The sequence below is a fragment of the Zootoca vivipara genome, chromosome 3, assembly GCF_963506605.1.
Source record: "Zootoca vivipara chromosome 3, rZooViv1.1, whole genome shotgun sequence".
In the NCBI taxonomy this organism is placed as follows: Eukaryota; Metazoa; Chordata; class Lepidosauria; order Squamata; family Lacertidae; genus Zootoca; species Zootoca vivipara.
Genome location: NC_083278.1, coordinates 103,500,186 through 103,522,242, shown reverse-complemented (window position 1 = coordinate 103,522,242; position 22,057 = coordinate 103,500,186). Strand labels below are relative to the sequence as shown.

The 22,057-nt window shown below is 45.5% G+C and overlaps 1 protein-coding gene and 1 long non-coding RNA gene across 6 annotated transcripts in view; both read right to left on the bottom strand.

Moving 5' to 3' along the window:
- The window catches only part of LOC132591836 (uncharacterized), a 47,378-nt gene extending 36,015 nt beyond the window's left edge, over positions 1-11,363 (bottom strand). Inside the window, exon 1 of the long non-coding RNA XR_009557251.1 lies at positions 11,170-11,363. This is a non-coding gene — a long non-coding RNA (uncharacterized LOC132591836). The remainder of the gene's footprint in view (positions 1-11,169) is intronic.
- A 2,181-nt stretch (positions 11,364-13,544) lies between these two features.
- The window catches only part of ANAPC1 (anaphase promoting complex subunit 1), a 51,574-nt gene continuing 43,061 nt past the window's right edge, over positions 13,545-22,057 (bottom strand). For all 5 annotated transcript variants that reach the window (XM_035111102.2, XM_035111104.2, XM_035111103.2 and 2 more), the window contains exons 43-48: positions 21,544-21,682; positions 20,679-20,765; positions 19,142-19,237; positions 18,455-18,653; positions 16,065-16,199; positions 13,545-15,314 (exon numbers count right to left, since the gene is read on the bottom strand). In XM_035111102.2, the coding sequence (XP_034966993.2) occupies positions 15,199-15,314; positions 16,065-16,199; positions 18,455-18,653; positions 19,142-19,237; positions 20,679-20,765; positions 21,544-21,682 (772 nt within the window). In that variant the 3' untranslated portion in view covers positions 13,545-15,198. The remainder of the gene's footprint in view (positions 15,315-16,064; positions 16,200-18,454; positions 18,654-19,141; positions 19,238-20,678; positions 20,766-21,543; positions 21,683-22,057) is intronic.

Here is a 22,057-nt window from a genome sequence, read left to right as displayed (position 1 = left end):
AGTCACGAAAGTAAAAGACGCCTGCTTCTTGGAAGAAAAGCAATGACAAACCTAGACAGCATCTTAAAAAGCAGAGACATCATCTTGCCAACAAAGGTCCATATAGTTAAAGCTATGGTTTTCCCAGTAGTGATGTATGGAAGTGAGAGCTGGACCACAAAGAAGGCTGATCGCCGAAGAATTGATGCTTTTGAATTATGGTGCTGGAGGAGACTCTTGAGAGTCCCATGGACTGCAAGAAGATCAAACCTATCCATTCTGAAGGAAATCAGCCCTGAGTGCTCACTGGAAGGGCAGATCCTGAAGCTGAGGCTCCAATACTTTGGCCACCTCATGAGAAGAGAAGACTCCCTGGAAAGAACCCTGGTGTTGGGAAAGATTGAGGACACAAGGAGAAGGGGACGACAAAGGACGAGATGGTTGGACAGTGTTCTCGAAGCTACGAACATGAGTTTGACCAAACTGCGGGAGGCAGTGGAATACAGGAGTGCCTGGCGTGCTATGGTCCATGGGGTCACGAAGAGCCGGACACGACTAAACGACTAAACAACAACAACATGGAGTTCCTTGGCTGCCCAGACAAAAAGACCCCCTTCTCGGCCTCGTTGATGTCATATAAAGGAAAGCAGAGCAATACATTTGGCACCAGCTTGGCTGCAGGAGTTGCCAGAATGAGGTGTACAAGGTGCCATCCAACCATCTTAGGGAGCCCATCGTTGTAATAAGAGGAGGCCCACCAGAGGGCGCTTTGCCCATCAAAGCTGGAGCCTGCCCTGCGTGGGTGGAAGTTGGCTCTCATTTTCAGTCTGCAACCCCTATTGTCACAAAGAACTTTGGATCAGAAAGCAGGATTCTAGCAAGAAAGATTGTAGTTATACTATTGTTTCACCAAAAACGTAGATAAAAGTTGGGACGAGAAGAGTCAAGCAGAGGCTAGGTACTTCTCTCCTTTTCCTTTCGAGGGCTTCCTCCTTCAGGCTAACCAGTTTGAATGGCAACACTTCGTAAGCTTGAGCGTATTTCCATTTGAAAAGGGTAGCATTTCATCTGGCTGACAAACGTCAAGGTGTTTTACAGGTTAAACCTACGCACTCAGAAACAAAGCCACCCAAAACGTGTTTAGACTTTGCGGGGAGGGGGTGCTGAGGACTCCTTTTTGACAAGCAAATTCCTCCATTTTTCCTGGTAGAAGATATGAGACAGGAAACTAAAATAGGCCTCTTGCTAATCCAAGTCAAATGTTCCCACATTTTGAAGCAAAACAAAACAAAAACAAAACAAAACCCTGTTTAGAGATGTGGAACAAATCACAGGTTAAAAGAAACAAAAAATGCAATGTGTTCGTTGACTTACGTAAAGACTCAGTTATGTAACGTCATCAATTTGAGGCAATATCTGTGTTGATAAATGCACAAGACATTGTGCTATCATGTTGGGACTGGACTTCACAGCTGCCTTGTGGAAACTAATGCTTAGTTACCAAGTCCTATCATAATGCATAGTGTTATAATAATTTTAAGGTCTCATATATATATAAAATAAATGTTCATAAATGTACCAAGCAAGCACATACATAAATGTACAGACCACGTGTCTGAGCCAAAACCACTTGCTAGTGATGAATAGCAAGGTTTTTAAACTACTTTTTAACCCACAGTCCAGTTTACAAATGAGTAAGGAAAGTTATGAAAGAGCATAGGAGTAACCCAGTGCTGTGGTTTACTATTACGACAGTTGCTATTTGACTGACAAAATGATGGCACTTCAAACTTCTTCATTTTTGTGTTTTCAAGGGCTGGAGGACTCTAAAGACAATTGTTTTTTTTACAAGCTGGTGGCATGGTTTTGTAGGGGGCAAGGGTCCTCTAAATTCCTGGGTGCCAGTTTGCCCCCTAATTCTGAAATTAGTAAATGTGGGTTTGATCAATGGATTTAGCAAGGCCTAAAAAAAAAAAATAGGTCAAGCCAGCTTGGCTTAGAGAAGTGCCATCAAAGAACCTATTTCCCTCTCCAAATGAGTCCATCACTAGAAAAGAATGTGAAAAGAGTCGGTATGGGCAAATGTTCTCACCCCAAGAACTGCATTCCCACATAAGGAACCTTCTCGGAGCCCCATGGCAGAGGACAAGTAGGCAGAACAACAGGTGCAACTCTCAGCTTTGCACAGGAGACCAGGAACGAAAGAACAAGGAAAGCCGCCTTACGCCAAGTCAGACCCATTGGTCCATCTAGTTTAGCACTGCCTACACTGACGAGCAGCTGCTCTCCTGGGCTTCAGACAGGGAGTGTTTCGCAGCTTTACCTAGTGTTGTAAATAAAAATACTGCTCCCTTTCCTTTACGCCAGTGTGGTGTAGTGGTTAAGAGCGGTGGACTGGTAATCTGGGGAACCGGGTTCGCGTCCCCGCTCCTCCACATGCAGCTGCTGGGTGACCTTGGGCTAGTCACACTTCTCTGAAGTTTCTCAGCCTCATTCACCTCACAGAGTGTTTGTTGTGGGGGAGGAAGGGAAAGGAGAATGTTAGCCGCTTTGAGGCTCCTTAGGGTAGTGATAAAGCGGGATATCAAATCCAAACTCTTATGATGGGGTATCTAAGAGCCCATATAGAGTCCTTAAGTAGGTTCTCTATCGGTAGGAGAAAATAACAGAGGCCAACCAGAGAATATTGAGAAGCAAAGCAAGCTAGTAAGCCTGATCTTTATTAAACTGTTGCAACAGGGTCACCCGCTCACCCCACGCAGGGAGGGTGGGAGAGGGACCTAGAACATTGGTAGACATTTGAAAGTTGCCTCCTCTGTAGCTCAAGACCACGCCCATAGCTGCCAAGTATCCCGTTTTCGCCGAGAAACCCCTTTTTCCTACCGTTTCCCGGCGGTCTCCCGTTTAGGTTTTTATCCCGATATTCTCCCTTAAATCTGCTTCTGCCAACGGCCATTTTTCTGGCGCCACTTTGCCCTTCTATGGGCACCAGAAAATGGCGGCGCCGAAAGTCGCTTCTACGTGTGCCCGGAAACGCGTAGACGCAACTTCCGGTGGCGCTGTGCCCTTCTATGGGCACCAGAAATGGCAGCGGCGGTGCCGGAAGTCGCTTTTACGCATTTCCGGTCATGCGTAGAAGCGACTTCCGGCGCTGGCAATTTTTGGTGCCCATAGAAGGGCAAAGCGCCACCGGAAGTTGCGTCTACGCAACTTCCGGTGTCGTGGGCTGCCGAACCCAGATTTTTCCGTCCAGGACTTGGCAGGTATGACCACGCCCCAAAACATCATACATAGAAAGAGGTGTTCTCCAGCAGAAATAGGAGTGTATTGCTTCTCTCCTGTCTGCCAGGATACCTGATAATGCCTTCCTAATTGCCTTTTCTGCGTAGCCTGGCCATTCCTTTGACACGGTAGTTCCTGAATCTCTTACACATATTGATAGTGTGCTCATATTGATACACATATTGATAGTGTACTTTCCAGACTGCATTTACAGGGAGGTGTAAGCCCCTACAAGTCCAAAGACAACTGGAAAGCTTTTCCCATTTCCGTCCGTCTACCTTGCAGAGAAATATTTGAGGTCAATTTGGGAGAGACAAAATGGCTTCAGGATTGTTCCCCTGTACTATTTCAGACATGTGGTGTTGGGGACCTCTATACAGGGAGCCTCCCCCCATCCTGCTGACCAGCACTTCGCCCAGTGAGAGCAGCAGCAGCTGGTCAGGTGGGGGGAATGAGGAAGTGAGCGGGATGGAGGAGTCAGGGCTCAGCGATCTGGGAGAGCCTTTGCAACGACCTGACCAACAGGTGGAGGGGAACATGCAGCCCCTTCCATCGCCTGAATTAAGGCGCGCCACCAAACGTAAGGTCGGGAGGAGGCGTTTCGGGGTGCCCAAACTCTGATGCTGGTCATGCAACAGGAAACGTCCACTCCCGGATTCTGCGAGTGACTGAGAGGTCATGTTTTCTGCTCTCTCTGCACTGTAAATACTATGCACAATAAAACTGTTTAAAGACAGAGCGGACATGGGCGTCTTTACTCAAGAGTAGCCACAACAGCACCATTACACGTGATTTATATACAGTACTGATGCATGTGTTTGCCTTGTACATTTATGAACATTTATTTTATATATATAAAGGTAAAGGGACCCCTGACCATTAGGTCCAGTCGTGACCGAGTCTGGGGTTCCGCGCTCATCTCGCATTATTGGCCGAGGGAGCCGGCGTATAGCTTCCAGGTCATGTGGCCAGGATGACAAAGCTTCTTCTGGCAAACCAGAGCAGCACATGGAAACGCCGTTTACCTTCCCGCTGTAGCGGTTCCTATTTATCTACTTGCATTTTGACGTGCTTTCGAACGTCACAGGGATTAGAACCTCTGACCTTCTGATCAGCAAGCCCTAGGCGCAGTGGTTTAACCCACAGCACCACCTGGGTCCCTTTTATATATATAAGACATTAGAATTCCTACAACACTAGAGATGTCAGGGATTCATAGAATCATAGAGTTGTAAGGTACCCCCAAGGGTCCTCTAGTCCAACCCCCTGCAATGCAATGAACCCAGGAACTTCTGCATGTAAATGTACATGCACTGAGCTACAGCCCTCCTCCCACTATGTTCCAACCATGCAAACTTCAGAGGCTGCAACACATATGCCTCTCCAATAAGCATGGCTGCCTTTGCTCCTCGGTTGCTAAACATGCAAATAGTTATGAGCTAAAGGTGCCGATTGGTGTGTGTAAAAGCATTGACATCCCTCCATGCAACTCCCAGCAGCCAAGAACAGTGGGGAAGGGGTGATCTCTCAGGTGAGAGGTTGCGGATTCCCTAATCGCAGCCTGCTGTTACTTTCCCCTTTCCTCTCACAGTTCTTCCTGTTGAGAATATGAATGCAAACAGGCAGAACTTCTGACAGCCTGCACAGGCTCGGACTCTGGCAACATACAGCAAGGCAAATTCAGAAGAACTCCAGAGGGTTTCACACCATGCATTGTTAAAGTTTAAGATAGTGCATTGATAGCTGCAAACATTTTAAAATAGTTTCATTTAAAATAACATTTTACAAGTACAAGATATAGTTTCCCAATCTTGAGGTTCTACTGAGTGCCGTTTTTCTAGAAAAAGAGGTGCCGAAGCTGTCTCTTTCTCTTAGGAGAACAATGGCACCCACCTGAGAGGTGCCAGAGCTGAGCTCCTGTGGGCCCTGGTTCCACTGCGGATTGACTCGTGCTTAAAAAGGAAATTCAATGTGGTAAAGTGACTGAAGGCGAGAGTTTAGTTGTAAGAAATGCAAGTTTAAATCTCTGTTTAGCTCCTTAACTTTGTTCAAGTTGCCACCCATCAACCTTGTCTAATTCATGTTAGTGGAAAAAATGCTGCCCTAATTTTTTGGGGTGGTGTTATGTACTAAGCTTGGATCCTACAACAATAGGCAGGTAGGATCCTAGAATGCAACAACCTGATTGGCCTGTGGGAGCAGCCCAATCAGGCTCCAGGAAGGAAGCAGAATCAGCCAATCAGACGGGACCCATTGTGTAAATAATGTATATAAAGCCAGAGGTTTTGAGGAAAATTCATTCACTGTTTTACGAGATGCAATAAAGAGCATGAAATCACTACACCCACAGGCACATACGGTATCTCCACATGTGGTGGGAGTGCCCTGAAATCCAATCATTCTGGAAGACGTCCATGCAAGAAATTTTTAAGATAGCTAAGCATGTGCTAGAAATTACCCCAGAATTGGTTTTACTAAATATCTTTCAAGATAACAACGCTCACTCAGATCACAAAGAACCTATTATCAGCAACTAGAAACATCATAGCCAGGCACTGGAGGGACCTGTCAGGGGTAAGCATGGACCAATGGTAACAAGTTGTATGGGAAACGGCCCTACTAGAAAAACTAACCAGTAAGCTGAAACTGACATGGGGACAAACAGAAGAAGACACCTTCACCCCGGTATGGTTCCCCTTCATCACTTATACAGCCCAACAAGACAACGACAAAAACTTACCGTCAGCATACAAATCAATATGGCTAACCTAATCAAAACACCCTCCCTCCCCACTCACACAAGAAACTAAAGATCATCACAGCCAACCACAAATGAGCAATCACATCCTAAGACGAATCCCGACCTCTCTCACCAACAGAGAAGCACAAACAAACAACAGAGAACCTGCACAAACGACGCCGACGCCGAACCCCTAGACATACCAAGAAAAACAGGAACATTGGCAATCCACCACACCCAACTCCCCATCCCACCCACCTCTTTCCCCCCTTCCTCATAATGTCTCAACAAGCAATATTGATGTGTAAAAATGATGCATGAGGCACTGCACTACCTTTGTAACCCAAGAAAATCCTTAATAAAAATAATTTAAAAAAAGAAAAAGAAATCACTACAAGACTCTGAGTATATTTCAGGCGGTAAAGGAAGAATAATATCAAAAAAGGAGATTGTGAACACATGAAGCTGCCAAATTACAGTCCTGATTTTTTTTTTGATTGGCAGCACTGTAAGTAAAGACCTGCTACCCAAGCTGTGGATCTTTCCCCTTCAGGGTCAATCCAAAAATATGTGCTTATTTTTGTCACCTGGGCAGCCCAGGACTCCCATACACACTGCCCAGGCTTGTGCCCGGGGAGGCTGCTATGTCGCCCCTGGGGGAGGGCACTCAGATAGATGGATGCCAACAAAATTACGCTTATTTAACAAAACGCAACAATGGGAAACAGCCTAGCTTTATGGAAAAGCAGATGCTTTGCATGTAGAAGGTTTGGGGTTCAAACCCAGCATCTTCATCCAGATAGGGCTGGGGGCAGTACTTAATAGAACCGCTAAGCAGTTTACCAAACAAAAACAAAAACCCACATTAAAATTGTCAGTAAAAGAACAGGTTAAAAAAAACAGGTACTTAGAAAAATTCAAAATGTAATTAGAATCGACAATAAGCCAAAAACAGACTAAAACAGAATTAGACATTTCATACTGACATGTTTAAAGGCCAAAGAGAATATTCAAATGTTTATTGCCCTATTCCAGGCATCCCCAAACTTCGGCCCTCCAGATGTTTTGGACTACAATTCCCATCATCCCTGACCACTGGTCCTCTTAGCTAGGGATCATGGGAGTTGTAGGCCAAAACATCTGGAGGGCAGCAGTTTGGGGATGCCTGGCCTATTCATCCCTGCAACGTTTGCTACGCCTTCTCCCTTCCATTTCTAGAGAAGCTGAAGACCTGAAGAGAGCTCTGTAACCATCTATGGGAAGCCCCCAGATTTTGCAACATCTGCCACAGGAAAGCCAAGTTCTTGCGAAATAAAAAAATACAGGTGCATTGCATTTAATGCTCCGTTGTTGTCAGTTTGTTCTGCAATGCTCATTTTGCTGGCTTTGATGCAGACAATTCAACTCTGGCAAAACTTGACTGACAACAACACGAGAAAGGCGAGACATGAGAGCCAGCACTCTAGTTTGTTGGAGTTAGACTTGGGTCAGGTTTGAGTTCCTGCTTGCCACAAAGCCAAAGGGTGGCAGTCAAATTCCTTCAGGGCTTTTGTGAGGATAAAATGTGCACGAATGGCAGCCTGAAGTGATCTTGTTGGAGGAAGGCTTGGATACAAATATGAAAAAAAAAAACACACACAAAAATGAACTAGGTCAGTGGTTCCCAACAGGTGGTCCGGGGACCCCCAGGGGTCCGCGAGCTATGCCAGAGGGGTCCGCAAGATGCTATTAGAATAAAAAATATATTAAATATATTTCGTATGATAACAGATTTTTTGTTTTGGCCGCTTCCTGCATGAGCAGAGTCTAGCACAAAACTAGAATTAGATAGAGGCAATAGTTCTGCTGTATGCCGTTAGGTGCCGCTTTACAAACACTACTGTTTTGCAAAGAGGCAGCGCGCGCATTCTACTAACGCTCACCTCCCCAAGATGCTTTGCGCGCGTCGGCTTCATTTGTGCACTACTGCGCAGGTACCCTGTCTTCTCCATTCCCCTCCCTCCTCCCTGGCGTGCGCTGCCTCTTTGCAAAACAGTAGTGTTTGTAAACAAAGCGTTGTTTTTTGCGGAAGCTACAGTTCGCGTACAGTGGTACCTCGGTTTATGAACACAATTGGTTCCGGAAGTCTGTTCATAAACTGAAGCGTTCATAAACTGAAGCGAACTTTCCCATTGAAAGTAATGGAAAGTGAATTAATCCGTTCCAGACGGTCCGCGGAGTAAGCGTTCATAAACTGAAGCGAACTTTCCCATTGAAAGTAATGGAAAGTGGATTAATCCGTTCCAGACGGGTCCGCGGAGTACTTAAACTGAAGCGTTCATAAACTGAAGCATGGGTGTAATTGGTTCCGGAAGTCTGTTCATAAACTGAAGCGTTCATAAACTGAAGCAAACTTTACCATTGAAAGTAATGGAAAATGAATTAATCCGTTCCAGATGGGTCCGTGGAGTTCATAAACCGAAAATTCATAAACCGAGGTGTTCATAAACCGAGGTTCCACTGTAGTTAAAAATGGACCGTTGGTTAAAAAGTGGTTCGTTAAAACGACAAAGGCCTACAGATGAAGAGGAAGATAATGCATTTGATGTTCAAGCAAGTAAGTCAGTGACTCTCGAACCGATCTTGTCAGTGTCCATTGAACCTAAATCGTCGGCGTCCCTTGAACCTAACCCTTCCAAGATCAGTGTTAAGCTTACTGGAAAAATTAGATTAGGAATTAGGAATTAGATTTAGGATTAGGAATTAATGGGGGGGGTCCTTGTTACAATAGCGGCTCGATGAGGGGTCCTCGAGAAACTTTTGTTGGGAACCCCTGAACTAGGTCAATTACTCTCACTAAATACAGAAACTGGTTGGAAACCTGAGTCTGGAAGCAAAACACAATCCTCTAGGCCTCACTTGTCCATCTCTTAGTTTTATTGATCATAAAACACCTGGAAAATGGCAATTGCTATTTTTAAACTTCTCATGTTGGCACCCGAACCTTCCGAATATTCTACCATCACATTCCGCCCGCCCCAATTGACAGTCTATTTAACATGTCTGCTCAGAAGTCACTCCCATTCAGTTTCCTGTGGATTATTTCCAAATAAATGGCTTTAAGATTACAGTGTGTATTTAAGGGGGAAAGGAGGTTAAGGTTAATGAGAAGAGAAGGTTAAGGGGTGATATGATAGCCATGTTCAAATATATAAAAGGATGTCATATAGAGGAGGGAGAAAGGTTGTTTTCTGCTGCTCCAGAGAAGCGGACGCGGAGCAATGGATTCAAACTACAAGAAAGAAGATTCCACCTAAACATTAGGAAGAACTTCCTGACAGTAAGAGCTGTTCGGCCGTGGAATTTGCTGCCAAGGAGTGTGGTGGAGTCTCCTTCTTTGGAGATCTTTAAGCAGAGGCTTGACAGGCATATGTCAAGAATGCTTTGATGGTGTTTCCTGCTTGGCAGGGGGTTGGACTGGATGGCCCTTGTGGTCTCTTCCAACTCTATGATTCTATGACTATAACTGAATCCAGCCACTCAGCTTTCAAAGCCAATTACCAACATTCTGCTGGCAAGACCAGAATGCAGAATAGCAGAGAATGAGTCTATGCAGATAGGTGCGGTTTTAGTTATCAAAGAAGGGGCTCAGTGCAGCTAGGTTTTATCCCCTCCCATCTCCTGTGATGCCCCAACATGGATCCTGCTACTTTCCCTCATATGAGTCAATGCCTGCCATTCATTCCTAGGGGAGGGAATAAAACACTGGCTGTTCCAATGACCTGCTCTCCACACACTCCCCTGGGGTGTCCAAAGTGCTTTGCACCTCCGTAGAATAGACTTAAGTACAGTATACCCTCATCTGCCATGATGTGTTTGCCCAGGGATGTTTGTTGTCACTGCTTGAAAACGACAGATAACCTTCCAACCTTTGCTAAAAAGCCTGCTTTCTCCCTAGCACAGAGGCTGCCTTTGCAGATACAGTGGTACCTCGGTTTATGAACACAATTGGTTCCGGAAGTCTGTTCATAAACTGAAGCGTTCATAAACTGAAGCGAACTTTCCCATTGAAAGTAATGGAAAGTGGATTAATCTGTTCCAGACGGTCCGCGGAGTACTTAAACTGAAGCGTTCATAAACTGAAGCGAATTTTCCCATTGAAAGTAATGGAAAGTGGATTAATCTGTTCCAGGCGGGTCCGCGGAGTACTTAAACTGAAATGTTCATAAACTGAAGCATGGGTGTAATTGGTTCCAGAAGTCTGTTCATAAACTGAAGCGTTCATAAACTGAAGCGAACTTTCCCATTGAAAGTAATGGAAAGTGGGTTAATCTGTTCCAGATGGGTCCGCGGCGTTCGTAAACCGAAAATTCGTAAACCGAGGTCCCACTGTATGTCTATCCTGCCTTTAGTGAAAGCCCTCAAAAGACAATTTGCACTTTTTAAAAAACAACAGAACTTAACAAAAACATCAGACACTGTTCAAGCAATGGTATCAATTATTGGTGGAGTAAAAGTGATCCACAGGTGAGGCATTCACACATACTGATTCTCAGCAGCTGCCTCGCGTTCTTAAAATTAGACATCGCTAACAGGAATCGGGTTCCAGTTTTCTTCCTAAAAGAACTCTGGCTCATTCAAGAACCTGTTGTCTATACTCCTGTTACCACAGACCCTCTGCCATACCACACACCCGCAAGCCCGCTCTCAAAGCGCTAAAACAACATTTCTGCTCAGAAGATACTAGTCCTCCTGAATTATTTTCACTTTACTGAACAAGACCACATCACTGAGCTGAATGAATGATAAGTTTCCAAATTACGTCTGCAGACCAGGATAGGGTTGAATCAGAGTCTAGTAATGATAATACCCGTTTCCAAAAACTCTGGCCCAAGGCTGGAGCACCTGGAGAAAATAACGATCCAGAGAGCAGGTGCGTAATTTGCGGAGAGAGAAGGGCTTTCCGATCAAGCAGCGGCGTTTCCTGGCACGCTTGAGACCCGGGTGTTTCCTGTCTCCCCCAAAATTAGAGGAGGGGGCAGTTACAGAGCAGATCGGTGGAAGCTTTTAACACACAACCCCCGTGATATTTGCAAACGAGACTATAGGAGCTCCACGTCCAAAGCTGCAGCTGGCTGTTGCGCAAAGTGCCGTTTAAAAAAAAAAAGACGGATGAAGTTGCGTCTTACCAGCATAGCTTCCTGCCGAGGGGGGTTCCTTAGGTCTGTTTGGCCAGCCTGCTGAAGTTAGCTGTCGGGATCCGTCCCTCAGCCAAGCGCAGTTTTAAAACGATTTCAAAATAACAGAACCAGCCCTTTGCAAGGACTGATACCAATATCTCCTCCAGCTCTTCCCACGTGCGCAGGAGCGAAGAGTGCGCAACTTCGCATTTGTAACGGGCGCCAGAAATGAAAGTCGCCTTGCTCGGCTCACATCATTGGTGGGGCGGGTCACGTTACCGGCTGGTTTCAAATTTTGTGTGAGTGACAGCTTGGGGAAAAAAGAGAGAGAGAGAAACCCGAAAAGGGAAACAGGAAGCTTCTCTCTCGGATCTAATTATGACACGCTTGCGGTGCAAAGCTTTTCACTCATCGAGCTTCTTCCTCCAGCCCAGAAGCCTTGCATGCGCTCGCCAAGCGCTTACAAAGGGAGCCCGAAATCACTCAGCTATTTTTCGGATCCCGGGGGGGGGTCATGTACAGTAAGCATCCACTCCCCCCCCCCAAAAAAACCCCACCACCAACGGAGATCTTTTGCTCCATCCTGCCCACTTGAAAACGAAGCGTGCCTTGCGCGCGTGTGTTGGATTCCTCCGCTGTCGGAGGCGACCTGAATCTCAGTTTGCTGGGAATAGCAAACGGGGGAGCCGTGAGAACAGGATGCTTGGCTAAATGGGTCTGCGACCCGATCCAGTAGGGCTCTTTTGGACTATAGGTACTTGCTGCTTTAACAAAACACCAGGATCTGGAGTGCGTTTTTTTAAAAGTTCATCAGCTCTCCAAGCGAAAAGGAGATTCCGGCTCAGAACTTTCTGACAGTGGAACAGACTCCCTCGACAGGTGGTGAACCCTCTTCCTTTGGAGTTTTTAAAGCAGAGGTTGGATGGCCATCTGTCATGGATACTTTCGCTGAGATTCCTGCATTGCAGGGGGTTGGACTAGATGATCCTTGGGACCCTTCCAACTCTATGCTTCTACTGCTTTTCTCTCAACAAATAGAATAAACCTCTGCAGTTTAGTTATAAATAGGATTTATATAAAATAGGAATGTGCCCCCCCCTTAACACTCTTCCTCCCCTTTCTAAACGTTGCCAGTTTTAACACATGGATTTGCAGCTGTGTATGAGCTGGGAGTCCAATGATTAATTTAGGTGAATTGTAAAATTGGCTAAGCAAGGAGCTGAGGTAGCACACTTGCATGAGTGTGCTATGCATTTGCTTGCTTAGTAATCAAGAATAAAATACAATTTGGCTGTATGTATATTCATTTGTAAGTTTAAAGCATCTGCTATAGTTTGGATTTTCATTGCTTCTGTTCTCGTTTCTAGCTTTCTTGGTTGTTTATCTCCACCCATTTAGTTTGCATGCTCCAAGCACAGATATACTCCTAGACTAATATCCTATCAGGAGCTTGAGTGTGTAGCATAGCTTAGGCATAGAATGAATATACACCGCATGCATTGCTTTCCAGGTCCAGTTTCTGACACCTGTTAAAAAAGGGGGTTAGAACTGCTGGCCTTCAGCTGCAGCTTGACCAGTGGTTCTCAAAGGGTGTGGCACCCAGTGGTGTTGCAAGGTCAGGTGGTACCCGGTGTGGAGAATTTATTGTCACTCCCCACAACATTGAAATTATTAAAAGAAGGAAGTGCTAAACCACCCCCAACCCTGCTCCTGCTTGCACAAAAGTACCATAGGAGCTGGATTGGGGCTGCTCAGCTAGGGAGGTTAAGGCTCCGTCACACTTTCCATTGAGGTGTTCATGGCTGGGGGCTCCTTTGAACTTCTCCCCTCAAGGGAGAAGTTTAAAAGAGCCCCCACCTCAGCATCAGAGCCCCTGCACCACCTGAAGGCAGCCAGGCAGAATAGCTGCTGGGGTCGGGGAAGGTGGAGGCAGCCCGGCAGCTGCATCTGAGAGCCCCTGAACTGCCTCTGAGGGAGCGCCTCAGAGCAGCCCCGATCCAGCTCCTACTCCTGTGCAAGCAGGAGCAGGGATGGGGATCTCTCAGGGGAGGCTTGGGAGCAGCGGGCGGGCTGTGCGCCATTGCCCCATGCTCTCGCTCCCGGGCTGCTTCCTGGGGGGGCGGGCACTGCTTTGCCGATGGCATTCCCCTCCTTCTCCCTTCTTTTTGGCAGCTTGGGTGAGGCTCCCCGCCCCTGAAGCAGCCTGGGAGCATGGTGGGGCACGCTGCCCACCTGTGACCCCCAAGCCTCCCCCAGCTGTCAAAATGAAGGGGGAAGGCAAAGAGGAGCAGCTCCCCTTTCCCCCGACAGAGTTGCAGGCGGGCAGCGTGCCGAATGTCGCCCCCCCTCAGTGATGGCACCCGGGGCGGCCCGCCCCCCTTCCTCCACCCCTGGTGGCATGAGAGGATGGAAAGTGTGGCAGGAAGATTCAAGGGTCATCAAAGAAACATTTAAGTGCAGTATAGTATATAAGAAAATTCTTTGCAGAATATGGATAGGTCCCTTTTCAAAATGAGAGCAAGAGCACCAGGTGATACCGAGGACAAATGTTTTCCAATGTATTTCTTACCAATTTAAAATTTGGTGTGGCGTGAGCAAATTTTTCATTCTGAAAGCGTGGCAACGAGAAAAGGTTTTGAGAACCACTGGGCTAGACCGTAACTCAAATGATCTATGTGACATTGGCCATGCTGGTTGGGGCTGAGGCCCGCAAACTTCTAGAAGACTACAGGTTCCACAAGTGTTGTGAGCATGAAGACCCTTCAGAGGAAGTCACAGTGGAACACTGGAACCACTGGAAGGTGTTGGACTCTCCTTCGCTGGAGGTTCCTAAAGTGGTTGGATGTTCACCGATCAGGGATTCCTCAGCTGTGATTCCAGTTGAGTTACTGGTCTCTGCAGCCACAGCAGGCGCTGTGATTCTCCAGCGGTTTGACTTCAGCCCTGGAGGTGCATTCCATTGTCTCTCGAGACAGCCGGATGCCAACAAAAATAGGTTTGGTTATAGGGTTGTAAATAGCCCAGGTTTTGAAGGATATTCAATATTGGTGCTGTTCCAAGTTTTTCATATGTACTTTGCAGGAGTCAACTAAGTTGCATGGAACAAGGTGTGCTTCTTCCTGCAGCCCCTAAATCTGTTTTGGAGCGCTGGGGGCACCCAGGGGAAGAAAGTCCTGTTGCATGAGCAGACTTTGTTCCCCCCACACCTTAGCACTACGTTGAATTCCACCCACTGTTTTATACTTTTAAAAGCCGCCTTGGGTGGGCTATCCCGAGAAAGGTGGCATATTTTATAAATAAATAAGCAGATCACAACATAAGGAGAACTGTATTACTGGGTGTAATGGGGTGGGTAGTGGCAGGAGAGGGGCGAAGCAGCACAGGGCTAGAGTTTTCATTGGCAACCCCGTGTTTCTTGTAACATATCGTTCCTCTCTGAAAGTGCATGGAACCTGAATTCATAATGATGTATAGCCAGTTACCGTTCTACACTGAAGGAGTATGCGTGGCAGTAGTACTATACTGTAGGTTTTGCTTGTTTTGAGCGATCAGACTTTGGAAATACATGTGCAAAGGTGGCTTCAAAGAAGGCACTGAGCTGAGCTCTCTGTGTGTTTCTCCCACCCGGAGATTCAAATCGCAACATTTAGAAGAAATGGGCAATGTAGCGCTGCTAGTTCAAGGATGCTGTGTCGAAAAGAGCTGTTGACAAATTGATTCCAGGTGGTTTATTTCCCAGTTTGTCAATATTTCTCTCTCTCTCTTTCTCTCTCTCTTTTGGCAAACAAGCTTTATTTACAAAAAAGTAAACATATTAATTTGCACGGGCATGTAAACCGTCCAACAATATATAAAGCTCTCTCTCTCTCTCTTTATCACTCTCAAAACATAAAAAGGGAATGGAAAACGCTGAGGAAGAAGTTTGTAAACTTAGAAAGCAAAGCCTGACTTCATCAATGCCTCTTCCGTCCGATGTCAAATGCTAAACGGATACTGGCGTTTTGGTCTCTCGGTTGTGTCAAATTCAAGTTATTGCTTTCACAAAAGCATTGCCTGTGGATTCCCCAGCAACAGAGGGGCGAGTCTTAGAAGGGCATGGAAGGGCATTCCCAGGGGCTTGAATTTCAACAGCAATTCAGAGAAGGTTGTACAACCTAGAAGAATAAAGAGGAGGGGGGAAATGATTACACCTTCAAGTAGAACAAATATACCAAAGCAGTGCATTTTAGATGCAGCATGGCAACTCTTTTTCAGTGTGTATAAAATATGTCGCTGCATTTTACATTTTATTATGTTTTTATATTCTGCTGCAAGCTGCCCAGAGTGGCCGGAGAAACCTAGCCAGATGGGTGAAATATAAATATTAATAATAATAATAATAGTATCACTGCCATAAACTCATTTTGTTATATTATTATTATCATCGTTATTTATTCAGCTCCTGTCTTCTTGTTCCTTACAACTGGTAAAGTACTGCTAAAGAGAGCAACAGCTTGCTGGCCAAATTAACATATCACAATACTGTAGTTGATTTATTGAGAGGCCAAAGCTCAGGAGCAGAGCACAAGGCTTGCACGGGAAAAGGACCCATATTCAGTTTCCAACATCTCTGCGTGGCTCTGATTCCTGCATTGCAGGGGGTTGGACTAGATGACCCTTGGGTTCCCTCCCAACTCTACAATTATAAGATTAGGCTTAGGTTGAGATGGACCAACTTTTGCATTTTTGTACAGTCTTGGTTATAAGATTAGGCTTAGGTTGAGATGGACCAACTTTTGCATTTTTGTACAGTGTTGGTAATCCATGGTTTTCTCAGTGTTATCCCCCCAAAATAATAATAATAATAATAATAATAATAATAATAATAATAATAATGGTGATTAAGAGCTGGGTTTTAATCTTACCTTCCAAGCCTCCAGCTAACAGCTGTGCCGGTGTTGGAACAGAATGATATATGAGGAAGCAGGCCAATATACTTAGCTGCGATGCGTCGGTTGGCTGTCCACTTAAATAGGAGTGCAAGCAGACGTCGCCTCCCGCTGTAACACACAAGAGAGGTGAAGCTCAGATTTAGCAGGTGGAAGCGCCGCAAAATGTTGCAGTGTGAAATGTTCCTGGTTCAAGGTTCTGACAAGCAAGTGCATCCATGGATGCAACCAGCTCAAGGGTATAATGCACTCACTACCTGCTGATTTGCCCCTTATATACAATGCCTAGAGAGAGAGAAAATATTGTCTGTTCTTAAGTGGTTCTCGGGCCAATTCCCCCAGGAAATGACAGTCCAACTCTTAGCTGATAAAGACCTACAAATTACACACCTGGTAGACATATTGGCTCTGGCAGCTAAGAAGCTATGTTGATGATTTCTAACTTTAAAACTTATTTGCTGTAAAAAAAATATATGCTGTAAAATTCTATAAATTATGTTGTGTGGTTTCAGAGGCTATACACACAAAAATCGATGATAACCAGCCAGCCATGACCTTCCAAGATACCCCAATCCATTTGCCCTTCTCCTGGTTTTCCGTTCTATACCGCTCTCAACAGTCAAGTTGTTGGGTTCTGTTTTTGTACTTCTGCACAAAGACTGGGCTCCCCAAGCCTCCTAATCTCTCTCCCTCTTGTGTGTCTACGATGATGTTCTGGCTACATAAAGGTCAGCACTTTGCAAGTGAGTTTGCTATTATTACACAGGATTTCTTCATGTGTGTGTGTATGTGGGGTAACAGTTTGATAGCACAGGGCTATTTTCACGTATATTATTTGAATGCTTGAAACAGGGCTATGGTGAATAGAGGGAAGCCAGAGCTGTTTGATTCCTCCCAGGACAAAGCTTATTAAAAATAATCTCATTCTCCAGGAAGGGGGGTGGACTTCCCTAGGAAGATGCACAGAGAGATAGTTCCCAGCTGAAAAAACGGGTTTTCCCCCGGTTTATTCTGGCACGACGGCCATTTTGGAATGGGCGGGGCATGCTCAGAAACGACTTTTGATGCAGCTCTGCCCAGTTCCAAAATGGCTGCAGTGCAACTTCCGGTCTGCTACTTCCGGTCCGGTCCCTTATTTCTCAGACAGGAACTTGGCAGGTATGCAGTAGCATGAACTGGAGCACACAGTACTGAACGAACCCTCTCCCCTAAATAAGCATCAGTTAATGCTACTATGATACCCTTTAAAAGGGTAAAGGTAAAGGGACCCCTGACAGTTAAGTCCAGTCACAGACTACTCTGGGGTTGCGGCGCTCATCTCGCTTTATGCCGAAGGAGCCGGCGTTTGTACCCAGTTTTTCTGGGTCATGTGGCCAGCATGACTTAGCCACTTATGGCGAAACCAGAGCAGCACACAGAGACGCCTTTTACCTTCCCGCCAGAGCGGTACCTATTTATCTACTTGCACTTTTTGGGGTGCTTTTGAACTGCTAGGTTGGCAGGAGCTGGGACCGAGCAATGGGAGCTCACCCCGTCGCGGGGATTCGAACTGCCAACCTTCTGATCGGCAAGCCCAAGAGGCTCAGTGGTTTAGACCACAGCGCCACCCGCGTCCTTATGATACCCTTTGGTTACCTGCAAAAAAAATATGCTTTTGTTTTTGTTTTAAATTTCCTAATGTTGAAGCTCTGTTTTTTGTTTTTTAAAAAACCTATTAGCAGCAGTATAAAAAAAGCAGTGTTAAGAAAATTGGTTTGCATTTTTGTTTTGTTTTGATATTGTGTATTGGTTTTCTTGTGCAAGCTGCCTTGGGGGTAATTTAAATTGAATGATGGCACAGAAATGAGTAAAACAAAATTCTCAGATGTTTAATGTTGGTTTCCAACGAAGTCATTGCATGAGTGGAACAATTTCCACCCGTGACACAGAATTTCAGCATCCTCTCCCGCCCCCACATGCACCCCCACACTGCCACCCCTCGCCCAATCTGCTCCGGGAGTTCCCCCAGCCCTCCACACACAAGGGGAAGAGAGCGAGGGGAAGTTCCACTGAACACGTGGAAGTTGTTTGGCTCGCACAATGACTTAACTGGATTCAGCCCATACAGAGCCAGGTGTTTTTAATTTTTGGAACAGCTTCAAATCACGGTGAGAACCGAATCGTTTTCAGACTTTCTGGCTTGCATGCACACACCCAAAAACCCTTACTAGAGATTGCAAATGAACACTGGGTCATTTGGGGGCAGAAATTCGTGGTCTTAAGAATTCGTGGTCTTGGCTTAGCTATGTTGCCATTCAGAGGAGAGTCGTATCTGACAGCTGCACAAAACTTGCTTCATTTAGCGGTATATCTCCTGCTACTTTTACCTTGCAGCCACTGATCCAAGGTATTATCGATGGAACACTTAATCACAGGTAAAAACTCAGAGTTCATAAAAAGGCCCCGGTGTGGTTTCTTCCCCATTCTCTCCTGGTGACTTCTGGAATTGAAAAATTCTAGAACCAACTTTATCTGCCACAAGTCAAATGTCTCTGACATTTCTCTTTTTTCCAGTCTTCTCACAGCCTAGCGGAAAAGGAAAAAAGAGCTTGAAGTAACTCAATACTGTTGGATCTACAGATAACTAGCTTATAAAATGAGTCGTTTAAAGACTTTAATAATAATAATAATAATAATAATAATAATAATAATAATAATAATTTATTATTCTACCCCGCCATCTGGCTGGGTTTCCCCAGCCACTCTGGGGGGCTTCCAACAAAGGTTAAAAATACATTAAAATGTCACACATTAAAAACTTCCCTAAACAGGGCCAATCAGAAAGAAAGCTTAGGGGGAGCTTGCATGATCAGTGTCACAAGGTGGCATGATTCTGCTACGACTACTCATTCATCCAGACACGTTTCCATAGGTTAAAAATCAAGATATACTGCGATTAGAAATGCAACAGGCTTATGGTCTTTGCTTTCTTAACGGGCAAAAACCAGCAGGGAAATAAGCAACCACGAGCAAAGCCACACTTTGCTGAAATGAAAAGGATTGCGCAGTTTTACCTGGTCAATTGCGATGTAAGCCGGCAACATTTCGGGATTCTCCTGAGTAACACACTCGTACAGGAGAGAAGAGAAAAGGTCGAACACTTCCTGTTTCTAAAAAAATGAAGAAGAGGTAATTCAGGGGGAAAATACACTATACATGTTGCAGTGGGTGGGGAGCCAGCTGTTACTGGAATATAACTCCCATTGCCACTGACCATTGGTCATGCTGGCTGAGGCTGATGGAATCCAAAAATAATAATACAGTGGTACCTCCGGTTGCAGACGGGATCCATTCCAGAGGTCCAGCCCGATCCCAAAGTTTTCGCAACCAGAGGACCGCTTCTGCGCATGCGGGAGCGGCAAAACCCGGTAAAATACTTCCAGGTTTCCCACTTTCGCATCCTGAAGTTTACGTAACCAGAGGGTTATGTAAGCCGAGGTGTGGCTGTAATCATCATCATCATCACAGAATCATAGAGTTGGCCCCCACAAGGGCCATCCATTCCAACTCCCTGCCAAGCAGGAAACACCATCAAAACATTCCTGACAGATGGCTGTCAAACCTCTGCTTAAAGACCTCCAAAGAAGGAGACTCCACCACACTCCTTGGCAGCAAATTCCACTATTGAACAGCTCTTACTGTCAGGAAGTTCTTCCTAATATTTAGGTGGAATCTTCTTTCCTGTAGTTTGAATCCATTGCTCCGTGTCCGCTTCTCTGGAGCAGCAGGAAACAACCTTTCTCCCCCTCCTCTATATGGCATCATTTAATAAATTTGAATAATAATAATAATATTTATACCCCACCCATCTGGTTGGGTTTCTCCAGCCACTCTGGGCAGCTTCCAACAAAGATTAAAAATACATTAAAACATCAGTCATTAAAAACGTCCCTAAACAGGAAACATGCCTGTTGCATGTCTTCTAAACGTCAGATAGTTGTTTTATCTCTTTGACATCTGATGGGAGGGCGTTCCACAGGGCAGGCGCCACCACCGAGAAGGCCCTCTGCCTGGTTCCATGGCATCTGGGAGGGACCCAAGCTGCCCACACCGGCATACTGCCTACTCTGCTGGTACCTTAATTAAACTTTGGAGAGGCTGATTTTGTCAACTAGAGTGCGAATCATCCCACCCATACGTTCTTTTATTTTTAAATTCCTCCTATGCAAAACCAGGATACTCTAGTCTTCACAAAGCCTTACCATAATTCCCAGCAATTGGGCATTTACAGGCATGCTGTCTTTGAGAGTAGAGTTTCACTATATATATATAAAATAGATAACCTGTATTGTTATCTATCATAACAATAAAATAACCTGTATTGTTATCTATCCAGTTGGCTAGAGCTATCTTTCATGGCACCTGTTCGCACATCATGTGTTTTTTTAATGGGAAATGATGTCCTTCAAAACTTCTGTGAATCCAGCTCTTTGCACATTTTGCTATCAAGAGCATCAAGTAGTTTTAAAAGCTCTTTCATCGTCATCTCTGCCAAAGCCTGCCTTTTAATATATTTTTTTTAAAAGCTAGGTTTTGCAGCTGACAACTTACTTGCCCCGTGTTTGCAGCCGGTTTGCAGTAATAGTCAGCGAATGAAAGCAGTGCAGGATCAGATGTAAAAGCAGAAATAGCTTCTGGCTGAAAAGGAAGGTGACATTTAAAATTAAGGATTGTTTCTTTCTTTGTGGTTCATGGGGAAACTGCAATTCATACAACCCTTCCTCACTTTAGCCTGCCACTTCCCAGACGAATGGTCCAGCCATCTTCAAAAAAAACATAATGGAGGTAACACTACCCCTTAGCAAAAAGCTGATCTGAAAATAGATTCATGCAGCTGAAAATCTTGCTACCTTACCAGCACAGCTGAGCCAACAAAGCTGTGTCATTTCAGCCCTTTGGGAGAGAATGAGACAGGCGGCTGAAACTTTCCCCAACGCAGGTCAGTTTCTTATGCCGTTTTGCACTGACCACCGAGGGATTTGGGGTCTTCCCAGTGGAATTTCCACCAGAATGACAGCTGCCTCTCACAGCTTGCGTTAATTTTCCAAAGATGACCTTTCCCTTATAACCACTGGCCTCACAACCCAACGGAAAATTCAGGTTTTACCGCTTTTTGCTTGTTATATAGCAGGGATCAGCAAACTTTTTCAGCAGGGGGCTGGAGGGGGGGGGGCTGGACTATTTTTTTTGGGGGGGTGAACGAATTCCCAAGCCCCACAAATAACCCAGAGATGTGTTTTAAATAAAAGCGCACATTCTACTCATGTAAAAACATACCGATTCCCGGACCGTCTGCGAGCCGGATTGAGAAAGCGATTGGGCCAGATCCGGCCCCCGGGCCTTAGTTTGCCTACCCATGTTATATAGTTTATATTCGTTGCGGCTTTTGTCACCCAACAGTGGCCATAAGGACTACCTTGAACGCACGGGCATCCGCATTTCGGTGGGTGACAGTCTGCGCCAAAAGGCTTCGCCAACCCATTGGGTCCTCTTTGTATGAAAGCTGCCCAGCCCTCAGTTTTACATACAGGACTCCATCTTTTGAAAGAATTGATCTGCAAGAAGAAATGAAGGTTTGGGGGGTTTTTTGGATTAAGAAGTTATGCATGCTAATTCACATACCTTGAGGACAGATACTGCAGCATCATTGCACCATGCAACACCTGAAAGTTCCCTACAAATGCCGAGGTGAAGCACTGTTGTTTTATTCTGCAGAGTTTTATCCACTGATATACATTTATATCCAGCATAGAACTCCTTACGTTCCCAGGTGGGCTCCCATCCAGGCACTGGCCAGACGCACACCTGCTTAGCTCCAGCAAGGTGGCTGCATCATGAACCCATAAGCTATGCATTAAGAGTCGTTGGTAAGGATATCTGCATGCCTACTGCCATGCAGAGGATGAAAGAGAAAGCCAAGAAAAAATGGC